At 50.9% G+C, this 18,129-nt stretch overlaps 1 protein-coding gene across 1 annotated transcript; it reads left to right on the top strand.

Annotated features, from left to right (window-relative positions):
* The first annotated feature begins 669 nt into the window (after positions 1-669).
* LOC123097348 (uncharacterized) lies at positions 670-17,776 on the top strand. Its single transcript, XM_044519070.1, has 3 exons — positions 670-1,286; positions 16,413-16,520; positions 17,341-17,776. The coding sequence occupies exons 1-3, from the start codon at positions 903-905 to the stop codon at positions 17,461-17,463; spliced, it is 615 nt and encodes a 204-aa protein (XP_044375005.1). The 5' UTR covers positions 670-902; the 3' UTR covers positions 17,464-17,776.
* Positions 17,777-18,129: the final 353 nt, after the last annotated feature.

Raw genomic sequence — 18,129 nt, forward strand, 5'->3', positions numbered from 1 at the left:
GGAGATGGCCATGTACGGCGAGGAATGGTCCCTCGCTGAGATCGACGCCGCCAATGATGCCTCCTCCAACGACCGCCGCCCTCTCCCCCAGCCGACGTCCTCAGTGGCCGCGGCCATACTGTGCACGACATGGGGAAGCGGAGATATCCGCGAGTGTCAGGCGGCCGCCGGGAAGCCCTGCTGCGACGCCACCACCTTCCGTCGCCCGATAACGATGACGACGCCGGATTAGGCGTCAATGACGGAGGAGCCGCTGGCCAGCTCGGCATGACCTATGAGGTCACTGTCGAATATAGAATAATTTAGGGTTTTAATTTAAGGTTATTAGTTCATCAAACGGAATATCATTTGGTTTTATGTATAAATTATACTAGCTTTAATGAAATTCGCCGTGTTTATATCCAAATTCGCCCGATTCGATCGGATTTCGTCCGGTTGATTTGAGTTGTTGCCAAAATGTATACAACTAGTGTTGAATGTCATCCTTTTGAATCTGTGTCCGCGGACTCGTCTCTTCTGTCCGCGAACGGATGCAGAAAGAAATTTACGGGTTGCAGGAAGATCGAGGGAGTAGAAAATTATCCCGTAAGAATCGTTGTTTCGCGGTAAAAAACACACATCGTTGGAGATGAGCCCGCACATCTCCGAGCTCCGACGAACCACGACAACCATACATTAGTCCCGCTTCCTTGCGTCCTCGGCTTTCAATCATCACCAGCCGCATGAACCCTCCGCTAGATCCGCATTGTCCATCCGCCTAATCGCGTATCTCAGCACCGAACCGACGGTCAGAACCCTCGCCGAGGGGTCACCCTGTCGCCAAGTCTAGTCAGACTTGTGCTTCCGTGACCTCGACGCAGCAGGGATCACGTAGCCACGCAACCAACTGAAGCTAGCAAACCATGTCCATGGAACTGGCCGTGATCCACCTCGCGCGCCCAGCCCTCACACCGTCGCCTTCGCTGCGGCCGCGTGGACGGCGCATGCTGCGCCTACGCGTGAGGTGCCGCATCGACGGGGATGAGGGGGGTGGAGCCCGGGGGAGCGAGGAGGACGAGCCCGAGTCGCTGTTTGCAAAGGAGCTGAGGCGGCGGGGTATGGCGGCGGGGTCCGTCCCTTCCGGGGAGAAGTCGGGGGCAGCCGCGGAGGCGGAGGAAGGCGGCCCAGGGGGAGAGGCGGGGAGGAAGCGCGGGGTCGGTGCGGCGGCGGCGGAGTTCGAGAGGGCTGCATCGGGGGCGGACGGGCAGAGAGAGCGGTCCGTGGCGCTCAACAGCGAAGGCCTTGAGGTCTCTGACCTTGTCCCTCCCTGGTTAAATCTTAGCTTTCATTCCCGAATTTGGTGATTAATACATTTGTAGTATTTGCTTATAATAATATCAACCAACGTACAGAGCTGTAAAAAAAATCAGTCAACGTAGAAATGATTGGGTTGTAGAATACACCACGAACAGAGCCACGGACAGAGTACACCATGAACAGAGCCAGTGCGTGCACTGGTAGATAACCTGCATAATAGAGGAGATTTTATCATCAAAAACCATATCATTTCACCGTTGATGTTCCATGTGTTGCAGAGTACACCAGGAACAGAGCCAGTGCATGCTTTGGTAGATAACCTGCAATACAGGAAATTTTATCATTGAAAACCATATCATTTCTACGTAGCCTCATCGACCATAATCGAAGTTCAAAAAGGCATTAGGCTTAATTATAGGTTTTGGGACCTACTTGCACCCAACTTGCTTATTGCGCTGCCTAGGCGTTTCATACGGAAAGGCCAATGGGACAAATCTGGGAGGCTAGGGAGCAATAGATAGTAGCCATGTCCCATGGCAGAGCAGAAGCACAAAATAGGAGAAGAAGGGAGATCGAGCAAATTAATAGGTAATACAATAGATCATATCACAAAATCAACATCACAGGCTCACAGCAATATCACTGGAACGGACTAGACCAGAGGGAAGGGATCAATCACCTAAGAGGGAGGAGAGAAAAAGGGGAGTTGGAGCTGACCAGCAGGGCGCGTTGGAAGAGAGCGAGACGAGGAGGAGAAGCTCGGGCTCGGACGAGGAGGTCGGCGGCATGTGGCGAGTCGAGGAGTAGCTTGTGGTGCCGGGGTGCAACGAGAGGAGGAGGTCGGGGCGGCGCAAGGTCAGGGTCAACGGCTTCAGAGTCGCCGCCTCGACATCCTATCATGTGAGGAGCCCATGAGAGATGTGTGTGCGTTTTACTCATCAAAATCTAGCCCGTGCCACCCTTTCCTATATCTTTGCTGCTGCGATTATGGCCAACAGACCCCTCTTTTCCCTCTACGATTTTGGTCTGTTTGCTCTTCGCCCAGCAACGGTTACGTGTGCGTAGCGCTGCTGACACACGCTTAATCGAGCATAGATTGGAAAAGCGCTTTGCCTGGTTGGGCTCATCACATAAACAGGCGCGATGCATTCTCCCATTGCTTCGCGCGTGGACATGATTAGGAGCTCACAAAAGGCACACCTTTTGGAACTTTGACCATAATAAAACAGACACTCCCACCCTTGTAAGTGCATTAAACTTGTGAGTTATACCATCAAGCCAGTGACTATACATGTTAGCAACCTTGCGAGGAGGATACAAGTTGGACGCATGATTGACCATGTAGAGCGCGCAAAAGTGCATTGAAAGAAAACATGCTCAATTGTCTCGTCATGATGAAAAAATAACACTTCTTACTTCCCTGCAAATTGTGTCGAGCAGATTATCATTTGTTAGAACCGTACCTCGGCGAAGATACCCTGTATTATCTTTTTAACTTTTAGTGGTATCTTTGACTTGTAGATTTTTTTGTCCTCCAGATGCTTTGTTATCTGCAGATGGTAAAACTGTGATGTAGGACAAAGGCCTAGGTTTGTCCCAATCCTCACAATTTGAAGGTGGCAAGGAGCAAAACGCAAAGAACACAAGAAACTCAAGAAGAATAATACTAATGAACAAGGTTCACATCACGCGTCCTCTCAAAGCATCCAAAGTATGAGACAAATCAAGATCCACAACCAACAAAAGGAACAAGGAAACAAGGTAAAGTTCTTTCCAAATCTCTAAGAGAAGAGGGGTCTTGAGAGGTAGATCTTCTCCAATCCAAATGATATGGAGGTCTTGATTAACCACAAGGGTTCTTCTCCTTGTGGAGGCCTTGATCTCCAAAAGAGAGGATAGATGAGCAATGCCCTCTCAAGTTTTATCTAAATGCTTTGCTAATCGTAATTTGAGTCCAAGGTATCTTTATATAGCTAAGGGACGAAAGGGGGTAGGTAAGAGAGGGGATACATGGCCTATTGGCTAGATCTGCATGCAAGGGTCGGACAGTCCGGGAATCAAGCCGAATAGTCTGGGTTCAGACCGGACAGTTCGAGAAGCAAGCCGGACAGTCCGTTTGCTTACGCTGGTGCGGCTCCGGGCTGGCACAGGCTTTAGAAGCACCAGTCAATCTTCAGGGGCAAGATAGTCAGGCAAGTGGTCGGACGACACGCCAGACTACATGTATTTAGCTTCTAATGTCTCCGGGATTCATGCTGGACAGTCCGGCTTCTTGGCTGGACTATCTGGCTCGTGTAGCTCAACAACTTTTCTCCTTGTGCCTTCTCTTTGCTTGGCCTTCTACCCTCACTTCTTCATGGATGAATCCTTAGTACCTCAGTATGCATAGGGTGTCAGATTGAGGTTGTCTCAAATGAATGCATAGAAAGTTTGAAGCGAGTGAATTCACCTTGGTTTGGCACTTGCACGGGCTTTAGGCTTTGGTCCAATTGGCACTTGTGGGATTGGTGTAGGATCCATGGTGATCCATGTGCTGCCCTGCACCATATCCCTCCCCCTCCTTGGGGAAGATTCGTCCTCGGATCGAAAACCTCATCGCCATGGAATGGAGCCAAGTCGGCGGCACTGAAGGTGTTGCTCACCGAGTACTTGTCGAGTGGGATGTCTATCTTGTAAGCGTTGTTGTATCCTTTCTAGGACTTTGAAGGGACCATCGGCTCGAGGTAGAAGCTTGGATTTGTGCTCGTCCGGAAAGCAGTCTTTGCAAAGATGTAACCAAACAAGATCTCCGGGTTGGAACACCATTGGCTTCTTGGTGATGTTGATCTTGGTAGCATGCTTGTGGACTTGACGCTCAATGGTGGTCCTTATATCTTCATGCACCTTTTCATGAACTCGACTCGGTCGCTTGCCTCCATACTGGCACACTCTTGTAGAGGAAGCGAAAGTATGTCCCATGACGACAAGGGGTTGAAGTCATAGACAACCTCCAATGGCGACTTCAACGTTGTTGTATGTCTTGGACGGTTGTAGGTGAACTCAATGATGGGCACACAGCCTTTCCACTCCTTGAGGTTCTTGATGAGTACGCGAAGGAGGGTGGAGAGTGTGCGGTTGACCACCCCCGTTTGGCCATCGGTTTGAGGATTATATGCTGAGGAGAACAATAGCTTGATTCCTAGCTTGGCGCATACTGTCTTCCAAAAGTAGCTCAAGAATTTGATATCACGGTCTAAGACAATTGTCCCGGGCACTCATCCAAACGCAATATTTCCCTACATAATGTGTGAAGCATCGTTGCTCTTGTTACATGGAATAAAATGTGCCATCTTTGAGAATCTATCAACAACCACAAAAATCGAGTCCTTTCCATTGCTAGTTCTAGGCAAGCCAAGTACGAAATCCATGTTTATGTCCTCCCAAGGTGCATATGGAATTTGTAATGTAAAGACCATGAGATTGAGCTTTGGACTTAGTTTTATGACATGAGTGCATCAGCGAACGACACGTCCAGGGGCAAAGCCAGGATTTGAGCATAGGGGGTCCAGATCCAAAGGCGAAGCCGGGACTTCAATATGGTGGGCCAAGTCAAGTTGATAAAAACACGATTTTAAAACATGGTTGCATTTATATAATAATTGATGAGGAACACTAGATGAGAAAAACAATCATATGTCAGATTTGTTTGGCTACTTCTAGATGCTTCCACTCTAGTGTAGTTTCTGAGGTAAGAAGTTTTCATCGCCTTGCAACTTTCTATAGACGATTTGTGAAGAATTTCAACACTATCATGGCACCAATTACCGAGTGCCCGAAGAAAGGAAAGTTCCAATGGTCAGAAGCGGCTGAAACTAGTTTCAATGAGATCAAGCAAAAACTCTCACAAGCTCCTGTCTTGGTGCTACCCGATTTCATCAAGACTTTTGAGTTGGAGTGTGATGCAAGTGGAGTAGGCATTGGAGCTGTTCTATCTCAAGAAAGGAAGCCCATTGCTTTCTTTAGTGAGAAGTTAAGCAAAGCTAGACAGAAATGGATTACCTATCAACAAGAATTGTATGCCATTTTCAGAGCCTTGAAAACTTGGGAAGTTTATTTGCTGCCTAAAGAGTTCATTGTATATAGTGACCATCAATCCTTGAAGCATTTTAGAAATCAAAAGCATGTTGACCGCATGCTAGCGAGATGGGCAGCATATCTGGAGAGGTTTAACTATCTCATTGTGCATAAATCTGGGACAACTAACCGAGTGGCCGATGCTTTGAGTCGTCGTGCATGCCTCTTGACTTCTTTTGAAGCTGAACTTTCAGGCATGGATCAAATAAAGGAGTTGTATGAGGATGATGTAGACTTTGGCCATGTTTGGGTGAAGCACATCAGGGCCAGCCATTAGGTGACAACTATTTGGTGCAGGATGGCTATCTCTTAAAAAATGACCGTTTGTGCATCCCAAGGAGTTCTCTGCGTGACAAACTAATTAGAGAACTCCATTCAAGTGATCTTAGTGGCCATGTTGGACGGGACAAAACTATCGATAACCTGGAAGCTCGCTACTTTTGGCCACAACTAAAGAGAGATGCTGGCCAGTTTGTTCAGCGGTGCCCCATATGTCAAACCTGCAAAGGCCAAGTCCAGAACACAGGGTTATACATGCCTTTGCCTGTTCCTGTTGCTCCATGGGAGGACATCTCTATGGACTTCGTCTTGGGCTTGCCAAGAACAAGACGAGGAAGTGATGCTGTATTTGTGGTCGTGGATAGATTCTCTAAGATGGCTCATTTCATCCCATGCCGCAAGACAACGAATGCTCATCATGTGGCAAACCTATTCTTTCGAGAAGTGGTCAGACATCATGGAGTTCCAAGGTCCATTGTCTCAGACCGTGATAGCAAGTTTCTTGCTGCATTTTGGCTCACTTTGTGGAAGCAATTCAACACTAAATTGAAATTTTCTAGCATTGCTCATCCACAAACAGATGGACAAACGGAAGTGGTGAACAAGTTTTTGGGTAACCTGATCCGTTGCATTTGTGTAGAAAGAAGGGGACAATGGGATTTGGCTCTATCTCTTGCAGAGTTCTCCTACAATAACTCCAAGCATAGATCCACAGGAAGGAGTCCTTTTTTTCATCGTCGACACTAAAGTTCTAACACATGTGGTGGACCTGGTGAAGCTACCATCAAGGGGAAACTCAAAATCAGCATTGTCCTTTGCTGATAATTACATCGAGTTATTTGAAGAGATTCGTGGTGGTCTGGAAGCACAAAATCAGAAATATAAACAACTTGTTGATTGCGAAAGGGGGCCAAAATCATTCCAAGTTGGTGATAAGGTGATGGTCTACCTCCGAAAAGAGAGTCTGCCTTTAGGTGTTAAGGGGAAGCTTAGGCAGCGAAGGTATGTGCCCTTCTCTATCATGAGGAAGATAAATGATAATGCTTATGTGATAGATCTTCCAAGCGACATGGCATATCCAACACTTTCAGTGTTGCGGACTTGACTCTCTACCATCCAGAAGAAGCGCTCTATGAAGATAACTCGAGGGCAAGTTCCAAACAACCGGGGGAGAATGATGAGGAACACTAGATGAGAAAAAAAATCATATATCAGATTTTTCTGGCTACTTCTAGATGCTTCCACTCTAGTGTAGTATTTTTTTTCTTTTCATTACCCTACCTCCTGTTTCTAGAGTTCTCTAGTTATAAGTAGCTGTGAGTAGAATGGTGAATCCTAAATAATGTTTTCTAGAGTGTTCCAGCTATAAGTAGAAGTATGTGAAGGCTTCCCAAAGCCCTATAAGTAGAGGTCCTCACCTCTACTTTGTAACCCAGACTATGTACCCACTACCTATAATAGAACTTGTTGTTCTTATCTAAGATCTCGGAGTAGATCTTGTGCTCTAGGAGTTCTGGATTGAACTCTTGCTGCCATATCGGCCTACATTCGCCTCGAGCGATATCTAGCGCAACACGTTGAAGTTGTTCCTTCAATACTTGTGTTGTACACATTGTAGCAGCAAGGTGGAGTTGCTCCTCCACAACCTTTGTGCTGCTTCAATAATTTGCCACTTCGACCCTATAAAAATTGATAAGAGTAACTATCATAATAATTTAATAATTTCCCACTTCGCTGCCTATAGAAACATGGTTACATTTGTATTAGTGTAGACCCAACTCTCCATTGCCAATAAGATAAAATTACTACTCCCTCCGTCCCAAAATTCTTGTCTTAGATTTGTCTAGATATGGATGTATCTAATACTAAAATGTGACTTGATACATCCGTCAACAACAACAACAAAGCCTTTAGTCCCAAACAAGTTGGGGTAGGCTAGAGGTGAAACCCATAAGATCTCGCAACCAACTCATGGCTCTGGCACATGGATAGCAAGCTTCCACGCACCCCTGTCCATAGCTAACTCTTTGGTGATACTCCAATCCTTCAGGTCTCTCTTAACGGACTCCTCCCATGTCAAATTCGGTCTACCCCGCCCTCTCTTGACATTCTCCGCACGCTTTAGCCGTCCACTATGCACTGGAGCTTCTGGAGGCCTGCGCTGGATATGCCCAAACCATCTCAGACGATGTTGGACAAGCTTCTCTTCAATTGGTGCTACCCCAACTCTATCTCGTATATCATCATTCCGGAATCTATCCTTCCTCGTGTGGCCACACATCCATCTCAGCATACGCATCTCCGCCACACCTAACTGTTGAACATGTCGCCTTTTAGTCGGCCAACACTCAGCGCCATACAACATTGCGGGTCCAACCGCCGTCCTGTAGAACTTGCCTTTTAGCTTTTGTGGCACTCTCTTGTCACAGAGAATGCCAGAAGCTTGGCGCCACTTCATCCATCCGGCCTTGATTCGATGGTTCACATCTTCATCAATACCCCCATCCTCCTGCAGCATTGACCCCAAATACCGAAAGGTGTCCTTCTGAGGTACCACCTGGCCATCAAGGCTAACCTCCTCCTCACACCTAGTAGTATTGAAACCGCACATCATGTACTCGGTTTTAGTTCTACTAAGCCTAAACCCTTTCGATTCCAAGGATTGTCTCCATAACTCTAACTTCCTATTTACCCCCGTCCGACTATCGTCAACTAGCACCACATCATCCGTGTTAAACTTGATACATCCGTATTTAGACAAATCTAAGACAAGAATTTTGGGACGGAGGGAGTACTAACTTTATCGGAAAAACTTAGCTGCTAATTCTCTTTTTCATGTAGAGTATCATGCAATCCCCAAGCAAAGTCATGTTTAGTTAGGCGATGCTTAAAAAGAATTAATCATTAAGGTGCTTGACAACACTCTTCTCTTCATAACCGGTGAACATCAAGAATTGAACCAAAAAACTAAAAATCTGATGTATAATTTTCGCACTACAAGATGATAATTGAGAGATAATACAATTATCCATAGTGCTATTCTAACCTTGTTGTGCAAAGTCTGCACAACTCCTTTTCTCTTTCTTCATGCTTCCGCTACTCGCTTGAGTCTTGGGGTTCCATCCTTGCTTCTTCTAGGTCCATGCCTTCGTACATTCTGGATTGAGGTAGAACCTGTTGAAGTGTATATGTGGATTGGCTAGCCCTTTCTATCAATTTGGACTTTTGGTTGCGTTGGCTAGTGCATGAAGCTTAAGATGGTATCAAAGCCTAAGCTCTTGAGTTGAAGTCATAGCTATAAGTTGTTGCTGCCCCCTCCGTGTCCACGTGTAGGCCTCTTAAGTCATACTTCTGAGTATATTTACGTGTTGACTTCCCGCGTCACACATGAGAGGGGGTGTTAAAGTGTATATGTGGATTGCCTAGCCCTATCAATTCGGACTTTTGATTGCGTTGGCTAGTGCATGAAGCTTAACAGAACCCATGTATCATTCAATTGGAAGGCAAACTCAAGTAGGAGTGAAATCACCTCGTTTTTTATGGCACGTGCTTGTGCTCGTGTCATAGGTCCACTTTGTGCTTGGGGTGTTGGTGCAGGAACCATGGTGATGTCCATGGGGTGCTTCGCACCAGGAAGCCTATACAATTATTTTTCGAGAAAACGCAAAAGTCCTTTGCGTTTCTTTTCATTGAAAAGGTAGTAAGTCAGTTACAGTCGTCCGAGGACGAACAATCGAGGATCGGGATACAACGCTCAGTGCACATCCCATGAAGGAGGCAGGACTACTCTAAGGCCTGCTGCTCCAGCCTTGGCCCGGGAACAGGCTTCCTCCTTGATCCTGTCCATGAGCGTGCCTAGGGAGGGTGCTGCGTTGTCGAAGACGCAGCTATTCTATGGTTCTAGACCATCCACGGTACGAGTAGTGCGACGGATTGTAGGGCCTTGCGTTGTGCCTGCGGCGTGCTGTCACCAGTCCGTGAGGGTGGGCTCCTGGTTGGGAATCGGCGCTGGTGTGCGAAGCTAGGCCAGGGTCTCGTGCCATGCCTGTCTGGAGAAGGGACAGTCGAGCAGCAGGTGCCGGAGCATTTCCGGTGCCTGATCGTAGAGTAGGCAGCGCGGATGATGCTGCAGCCCGTGGCAGGCCAGACGGTCGGCAGTTCAGCAACGGTCCAGATTGGCAAACCAATGGAGGAACTTGACCTGAGGTGGCGCCCAAGTCTTCCAAATCAGCTTCCAGGAGTAGCCGTGCGTTGATCCTTGGAAGGTGGATGCGTAGCAAGATTGTGCCGAGTAGATGCTGCTCGCGGACCCCTTCCAGATCAGCTGGTTAGGGACGTCGGTAAGCGTGGTATGCTGCGCGAGTTGCCAGAGCTGCAGGTACTGGGCAATCTCATGGATGCCGAGGACACCATGAATGTCGCGGGCCCATGCATTGCTGTTAAGGCCTTCGGTCACCGTTCCGACCTTGCGCCGGTGTTTGGGGGTGTAGTTGTAGAGCAAAGGCATGAGCTCGCCAACTGAGCGCCCATTGAGCCAGCGATCCTCCCAGAATAGGGCGTTCAGGCCGTTTCCAATGGTCATGTAGGTGGAAGCAGAGAACAGTGTGCGCTCGTTGCTGGAGAATTGGAGGTCCAGCCTCTGCCAGGCGCGTCCTGTGTCCGTTCGCGAGAACCATAGCCACCGCAACCTAAGCGCGAGACCCGCGCGCTCGAGGTCGTGAACTCCAAGGCCGCCGAGCTCGAGGGGGCAGTAGACATGGCGCCAGTTGACATGGCAGTGCCCTCCGTTGGTAGCAGTTCACCCGGCCCATAGGAAACCTCTCTGTATCTTCTCGAGCCGCTGCAGGGTTTTCTTGGGGGGAGGGGGCAACACAGGCAGTTGGTGCACCAGGATGGCGCAGGGACGGACTTGACGAGGGCCAGCCTGCCGGCTCTGTTCATGAGCCATGCTTTCCAGGTGGGCAAGCGGCCAGCAACCTTGTCGACAAGGGGCTATAGCTGCCCGGCGGAGGGGCGACGCATCGCCAGGGGGATGCCGAGGTTGGTGACCGGGATCTTGGCGGTCGGATATCCCAAGCTGATGATCATCTCGGAGGCAGTCTGGTCCCCATCAGAACCATGGCCGAGCTCTTGGCGTAGTTCACCTTCAGGCAAGACATTGCCAAACAGGGCAAGGATTTCCTTGGCTGCGGTCACGTCGCTCTCTATGGCATGGCAAAAGAGCATGACGTCGTCGGCTTATAGAGATATAGCCGGTATCGGCCTCTGAGGATGCAGCGGCTGGAGGATACCCGTTTCATGGGCGCGCCGCATCAGCCGACCATGAGCACGAACAGCTGCGGGGACAAGGAGTCACCCTGCCGCAACCCTCCCTTATGCCATATCGGTGGGCCTGGTACACCGTTCATCAAGACACGGGTGCTAGCCGAGGACAGGAGGATGGCGATCCACTCGAGGAAGCGATCCCCAAACCCATATTGGCGCAAGACCTCAAAGAGGAACGGCCAGGAGATGGAGTTGAATGCGCGCGTGAGGTCGAGCTTAAGCATCACCCTAGGGGCCCCTAGTTGGCTCAACAGTTTGAGCGATTGCCTGATGAGCACGGAGTTGTCATGAAGGCTCTGTTCGATGATGTATGCGTTTTGATTGCGGCTGACAATGCGGTCAAGCTTTGGAGCGAGCCGAAGCAAGAGGGCCTTGGCGAATACCTTGGCCACGAGATGAATGAGGCATATCAGGCGGTAGTCGCGCAACTCCTGGGCATCGGCGCGCATCGGCAACAGCGTGAGGAGGGCCCGGTTAAGCTTGCAGAAGCCATGGCCACGCAGCTCGAAAAGCTGCCGGAACACATCCATGAAGTCCTGCTTGACGATGCTCCGGCACGTGCGGAGGAATTCAGCAGCATAGCCGTCGGGCCCTGGCGCCTTGCGCGTAGGAAGGCGCTTCACAGTCCCAGATCTTCGCCGGGCAGAAGGGTGCATCGAGGTCGGAGAGATCGCTACCCTCGATAAGTTGCGATAGGCCCAACGTGTGATCGCGCTCGACAGCAGTACCAAGCAATGTGTCATAGTGCCGGAATACAGCCTCGGCCATCTCATCGTGATCTGTGAGCACAGTGCCATTCACGGAGAGGTTGAAGACACGGTTTTTCTGCTGTCGAAAGGAGCATTGCCTGTGGAAGAAGGCGGTGTTGGCATCACCGTCTTTGAGGTTAGCAATGCGGGCGCGCTGTCTGGCGATCGCCCGTTCAAGGGACGCGAGCCCAAGGTACAAAACCTTCAGTTGTTTGCGCAGCCAGTCCTCCGAGGGCGTGAGGATGCGGTCCTCTTGGGCCTTGTCGAAACGCGCAATGAGCTCTCTAGCAATGGCCAGCTTGGTCTTTATGTAGCCAACCGCTTTGGCGCTCCAACTCATCAAGCTACGCACAGTGGCATGGAGACGCAACATCAGGCGGTGGAAGGGGTCGATGTCGTGAATGGAGCCCCATGCCGCGGCCACCGTATCGTGGAATCCATCCAAACACAACCAATGGTCCTCGAAGTGGAACCTGCGGTGCATCACGGGCGCAATCCAGCAGCAAGGGGCAATGATCTGGCACAACAGACGCGAGGCACCTCAGGTGGCATTTGTTGTGCCCGTCCTCCCAGTCCGAGGTGCACAACACACGATCGAGGTGCACCAGGGTCGGTGGTGATTGCTCGTTTGACCACGTGTATCTTCGCACGTTGAGGTATACCTCCTTGAGTGCGAGATCGTTGACTAGGCGGCGAAATTTGCCCATCATGCGTCTATTGAGGTTGCTCGTATTCTTGTCCTCGGAGCAGAGGATGAGGTTGAAGTCACCGCAAAGCATCCATGGTCCGGGGCAGTCCGCTCTGAACTCGCGCAGCTCCTCCAGGAAGGCGACCTTGGCCGCATCATCCCGGGGTTCGTATACAACTGTGATCCACCACGGCGTGCCGGCGGCCGTGGCGACACAGACAGAGATCGTGTTGGTGGTGAACAAAGGGGTCGTGATAGTCACAGCCCCGCTTTTCCACGCAAGGAGAACACCGCCGCGCGTGCCCTGGGCCGGGAGGTATGTGCAATCGTCAAACTCCAAACCAAGCGTGTCAAGAACAACGGACGAGCAGATCAACTCCATCTTCGTTTCTTGCAAGCATACAATGGAGGCATCAGTTGTGTCAAGCAACATGCGAATAGCGTGGCGCCGCATGCATGCGTTGAGACCGCGCACATTCCATACCACGGTCTTGAGGCCGTGATCCATAAAGATTGGATCGACGGGAGCGGACGTCTAGGGGGGCCTAAGTCTCGCACGCAATGTCGACACGCGCCGGGGTAGTCGGCTGCACCACAAGGTAAGCTGGGATCTCACAATCGACCAGCGCAGCGATGGCCGTAAGCACCGACAGCGGGATGGGCGCCGCGAACAGATCGTCGTATGCCTTCACCTCCGCGGCCGAGATCTTCTGATTGGTCCCGACAATTCCAACCGTGCGAAGGACTTGCACTTGTGCGCGTCTTGCGGCGGTGGGAGGAGCAGCGGTCGTGGGCGTAGCGGCAGCTGAGCGGCCATGGCGGGGGGTGAAATCAAGAGGATGACGGGACCTCTTCCCTGGCGCCGACAAAGCAGCGTTGAGCTCCTTGGTGGCAGCGGCTAGAAAGTCCCCTAGCGTCCATGAGCGAGCGACAGGTGCACATCTGCGGGATTGACGCATGATTATTGGTGGGGAAGCGAAGCGGCCTGGCCCAGACCCATGCATGCTCTGACGTGCCTGCTCGGGGTTGGTGGAGAGCCCCAGTGGGCCCGGGTGAGACCGGGGCCATGGGATTCTGCATGGGCGTCTGCGGGTCCCGTTGGTCCGGGGATGGCGGTAGCAATCTGTCCAAGGGTGGGGTCACCAATGCGCGGGCGGGAAAAGTGGCGCGAAGCTCGTGCACCGTGCGGTCCGTCCCAGCGTGCGCGGACGGGGGCGAGGACTAGTCAGCACACGGGGTTGGCTCCACCTTGGGATCGGTTGTGGGGGAAACACCACTTTATCCCGACAAGGTGGGTGTCAGCTCTGGCATGAAGCTCGTTGAGCACGGCCAGGTCCCGACAGGCCGAAGGATCAGGTGAGGCAGTTGGCGGCCCCGCGCGATCGTCCTCGGGCTCGTGGGTGGCCGCCAAATTCAAAATTCTGAATGGATCCAATGCTGCCGTAGCCACTGGCACGCTGCCGGTTGTCCCTGTCGAGCCTGGCTGTGCGCCATCAGGGGGCGGCGACAGCACTGCATGTCTGTCCCACGGGTAAAGTAAGCTTATCTTTCCTTTTCTGGCACGGTAACGACGGCGGTGGGCTCCATGCTGACCGGCCATGGTAGCATACCGTTCCGTGGTTGGACAGCCGTACGCGTCGTCGCGCCGAGCGGAGCGGGCCACCCCGTCGCAATGGCCACACCATTCGCGTGGGAGGTTTGGTCTCCGGCGCGTCAGCCGAGGCTGTCGACCGCCATGCCATCGCCGCGGCCGGCGGCTTGCGCCTTAGCATCGGCGCAGCGGCGCGCGCGTCCATGGCCATGGCCATGGCCTGGCCCGTTGCCGGTGCCCCTGTTCCGGTCCGGGCCTGGACCCGTCGGCACGCTAGGATGTGCAGTTCTGATCATCTCGGTGCGAACGATGGCGATGGAGATGGGGAAGGTGACCGTTCTGATGGACGGCGCGTCGGTGCTAAGGCGCGCGGGGGTTTGCTCGACGACCTCCAGAACGGCGACGCGGCGAATGTCGGCAGGGTCATGCGTGCGCCCAGACAGACGGAAAGTGGCGAGGTCGGCGCGGGAACGAGTCTGGGGATGGAGGCGCTCGATCCCACAGCTCCTCCCAAGGATGTGCTCGGCAGTGAGAGGTGCCAGGCTTGAGCAGGAATGCCGCGGAGTTCAAGCTTGACGCGGTACTCGAACTCGCCGGAGCCAGCGTGGGCAAGCTTGCTCCATGGGCGCATCGAGAGGGAGAAGCGGGGCGAGCGGATGAAGTGCTCGCCGGCGAGGCGGTCCATGGCAGCCTGGGAGCCAAAGAGGATCAGGAAGTCCTCCGGATGATGCGCGTGCACGGTGAAGTCCCCGTCGACCAGCCTGAAGGAGTCGTAGAGCGCCGCGCCGACCTCGTTGGCGGAGACGTGCGGGCGATTGCCAGTGACGGAGGCCACCAGCGCGCGAGCCAGGACCTGTTCCGTCTCCTCCATCTCCATGGTGTGTGGGACGATGACGCGCTCCGGCTTGGGCGGGCGGACATCAGGCAACAGTGCTGTTGGAGTTGCTTGCGGAGGCGGGGGCAGGAGTGTGGCCTGGGGGCGAGGAGGCTCGACAGCAACCGGCCGGGAGTTGCCAGGCGAAGCGCGGGGGCGGCGCTCCGCATCTTGGCTCTGGGCGTCACAAGAGCGGGAGTCATGGCCGCAGATCAGGCAGCGGCGGCATCTGATGTCATTGGTGCAGTCCCTCATGCGGTGGCGGGGGTCCAGGCACCGGAAGCAGAGCCCAGCCACCTCTTCAAGGGATGGGCGGCGCGGATGGGAGCTGGGCGCATCGGCCTGGCGCGGGCGGCGACGGCGGTTCATGCGCCTTGGTTGCTGGAACCTGTCGGCATCGACCGCGTTGGCCCCGGGAACGTGGTGCACCTCGGAGCGGGGACCGAGGCGGCTCCTAGCAGGCTATCTGGGTGGCACCGGCGCGTGGCCAGGGGCAGGGGCGCCAGCGACGTGGGGAGGGCCGCCGGGCGGCGCGCGACCTTGCAGTAGGAGCGCGCAGAGGACTTGCTCCCTGAGTTGAGCTAGCGGTCGCTGGAGGACACACGTTCGTCAGAGAGGGTCACTCCGTGGTCGGCGGGGTCAGCGCTGGAGGACGCCATGGCAGGACAGGGAAGGGGCTGGGAGGAAGGGGTGGGAGGGGGGCTACCGGCGGGGATTCGATGGCGGCGGGGCTGGAGTGCTAGGGGAGGGAGGGCTACCGGCGGGTATTCGACGGCGGCGATGCTGGGGGGCTACTCGGAGCTAGGAGGGAGGGGCTGGGCGGAGCGAGAGCGAGCCATTCTGACTACAGAACTGCCTATAAAATTATGAACACACATAATCTATTTTTGTGGGGTAGACACTGAAATCTTTTCCTTGCGAAAAATAGTCATGGTTCTTTTAACCATCATTGAGAAATCTACCTTGTATCGGCATAGCTCTTGTTTCTGTTGAGAAATAATGTTCATGATCTCAACAAAGTAATCCGTTATATTTTCTCTTTGTTTGTCTATGATGTGTGGCACCGTGTGTCCTCGCTTACTGCAATACCCAGTGATTACTTGTACATTTTCCTTTCTGTAGTTGAAATCATGCACCCCAGCTAGGCCATTTATGCAACATGTATTTCTTGGTCTATAGCATGTCTCCCTTATTGTTTGATGCTCCATTTTACCTTTTGCCCTTTTTCCTTGTTATGCACATTACTTGTTCCCCAACCAATGTCGACGGGCATCAGCATAGGCTTAGTTAAAGTAATTTTGCATGAATATTCTGAAGCCTTTCATTGTCATATGTGATTCAAAATGTTTGATACAAATAATCGTCTGAAAGTTTGTATAGTAAACATTCATGTTTCGCTATTTCGTCGCCACTGATTGCTTATCAGTTTACACTGAGATGATAATGATACAATCACCAGGAAGCCTTACCTGTTATCATCTATTTATCTATTTTCAGGGTCTAGTACCACGGGCAAAGCTGTTATTATCACTTGGTGGTACTTTTTTCCTGGCATTTGGTCCTCTGATTATTGTCACGGTTTCTCTATTTGCTGGTCTTTATCTGGTAAGCTGTCTAATCTCTTTGTGTGCTCATACTCGCTCATGTAGTCATTATGTATTTGGCCCCTGATTTACTTGCGTGTAGTTTTGTAGCAATTTGTCGACCCTATTATGACATGGCGTGCATATACGCTGTACAATTTCAGTTAGTATCTGATTATGTTAATCTAAATCAAATTGAACACATTGAGACCATTATATGATTTTTGTTCAGCATGGTACAATTGGAATACAGAATACACACCTTATTATCTCCAGTATGTGCTTTGCTCGTAATCTCCCTGTGTAGCGCTTCTGGCTCTTGACACTGAATGTTTATATTGTACAGCTTGAATAGGAGAGTTGGATATGATCTGGTTATTTACATATTGTTTACATAACCAATTGAACATCTTAAGGTTTGATGTGACATTATGAGCTTGTGCTCAACATGATAAATTTGGAGTGGTGGCCACACATTGTCATCATCACACAGAGAAAAAGGAGGGGTACAATCAATGCAAGTTAAACTCCTTAAACCGAATCATAAACTGAGTGATCGCAGAGCAGTCATGGGACGATGCACAAGCTTGTTGGGAACATTTTCTTCCCTAGATACTGGAACTATACAAGAAACGAAATAATAGCAGAAAGCATAAACAATATATAATTTCTGTTCTTTTCAGTGCTCTCTTGTCTCTTGTGCTTCATCATCTAATAATACACGAAGGGAGATTTCTGTCTATGATTTTGACAACATTTTGAGTTGACCGAAAGTGCATCTTTGAAGTTTTACATGATGTAAGAAAGCTGACACTGTGCTTGTCCTGGATTTCTCATTGCAGTATTTTGGGCAAAGCTTTGTACACGACGGGAGCAAGAAACCAGTCGCGCCACCACCATACATTGATCCATATGAGCTACTGGAAGATGATAGGATCTCCCGGCCCTCCCTTGATGTGTTCTGAATCTCCACGACAAAAGGATAGTATTTGTAGATAGCTCAATAATTTTCTTGTTTTACTAGATATGTACCTGTAAATGCAATAGCTGTAGACTGTTATTATCCGGAAATTGGCAATGGCTCGTAGGTGCATATGCACCCATTGTCTAAATACACATTTTAAAAAGTTTACAATAAAATTTGCGAAAAATCTCGCGCCAAAATCCAGTTGTGGTGAAATCTTTCCCAACCTTTCTTGTTCTGTAACTCTCTCCTCTGCTGTCTGTAATGATATACCGAGTAATTCCAAATGAATGTCAAGCTGCCAGCTTCTCCAACTCAGTGGTCGGAGCCGGGTTGGACGTCTCAACTCTGCGGAGTTGAGAAGGAGAATTTTTCTTTTCTTCGGGAGAATGCCATATGTCTAATTTTATTGATACTTTTTCTTTTCTTTCGGGAGAATGCCATATGTCTAATTTTATTGATTTGGCAATGTCATTACATCGTTCAGAAGGTCATTCACAAGAAAATCAGGGGGCTCATCAACTCAATTATAGGAAACATCATTATCATATGCAAATTTAGCAATATTAGGAGCAGCTCTATTGCCTTCCCTCAGGCAGTGTAAGACTTGCGATCATACCTGCAAGATAAAACAATCAACATAAACTGCAGTACCTTCGCTCAGTAT

Source organism: Triticum aestivum, chromosome 4D (assembly GCF_018294505.1).
Source record: "Triticum aestivum cultivar Chinese Spring chromosome 4D, IWGSC CS RefSeq v2.1, whole genome shotgun sequence".
In the NCBI taxonomy this organism is placed as follows: Eukaryota; Viridiplantae; Streptophyta; class Magnoliopsida; order Poales; family Poaceae; genus Triticum; species Triticum aestivum.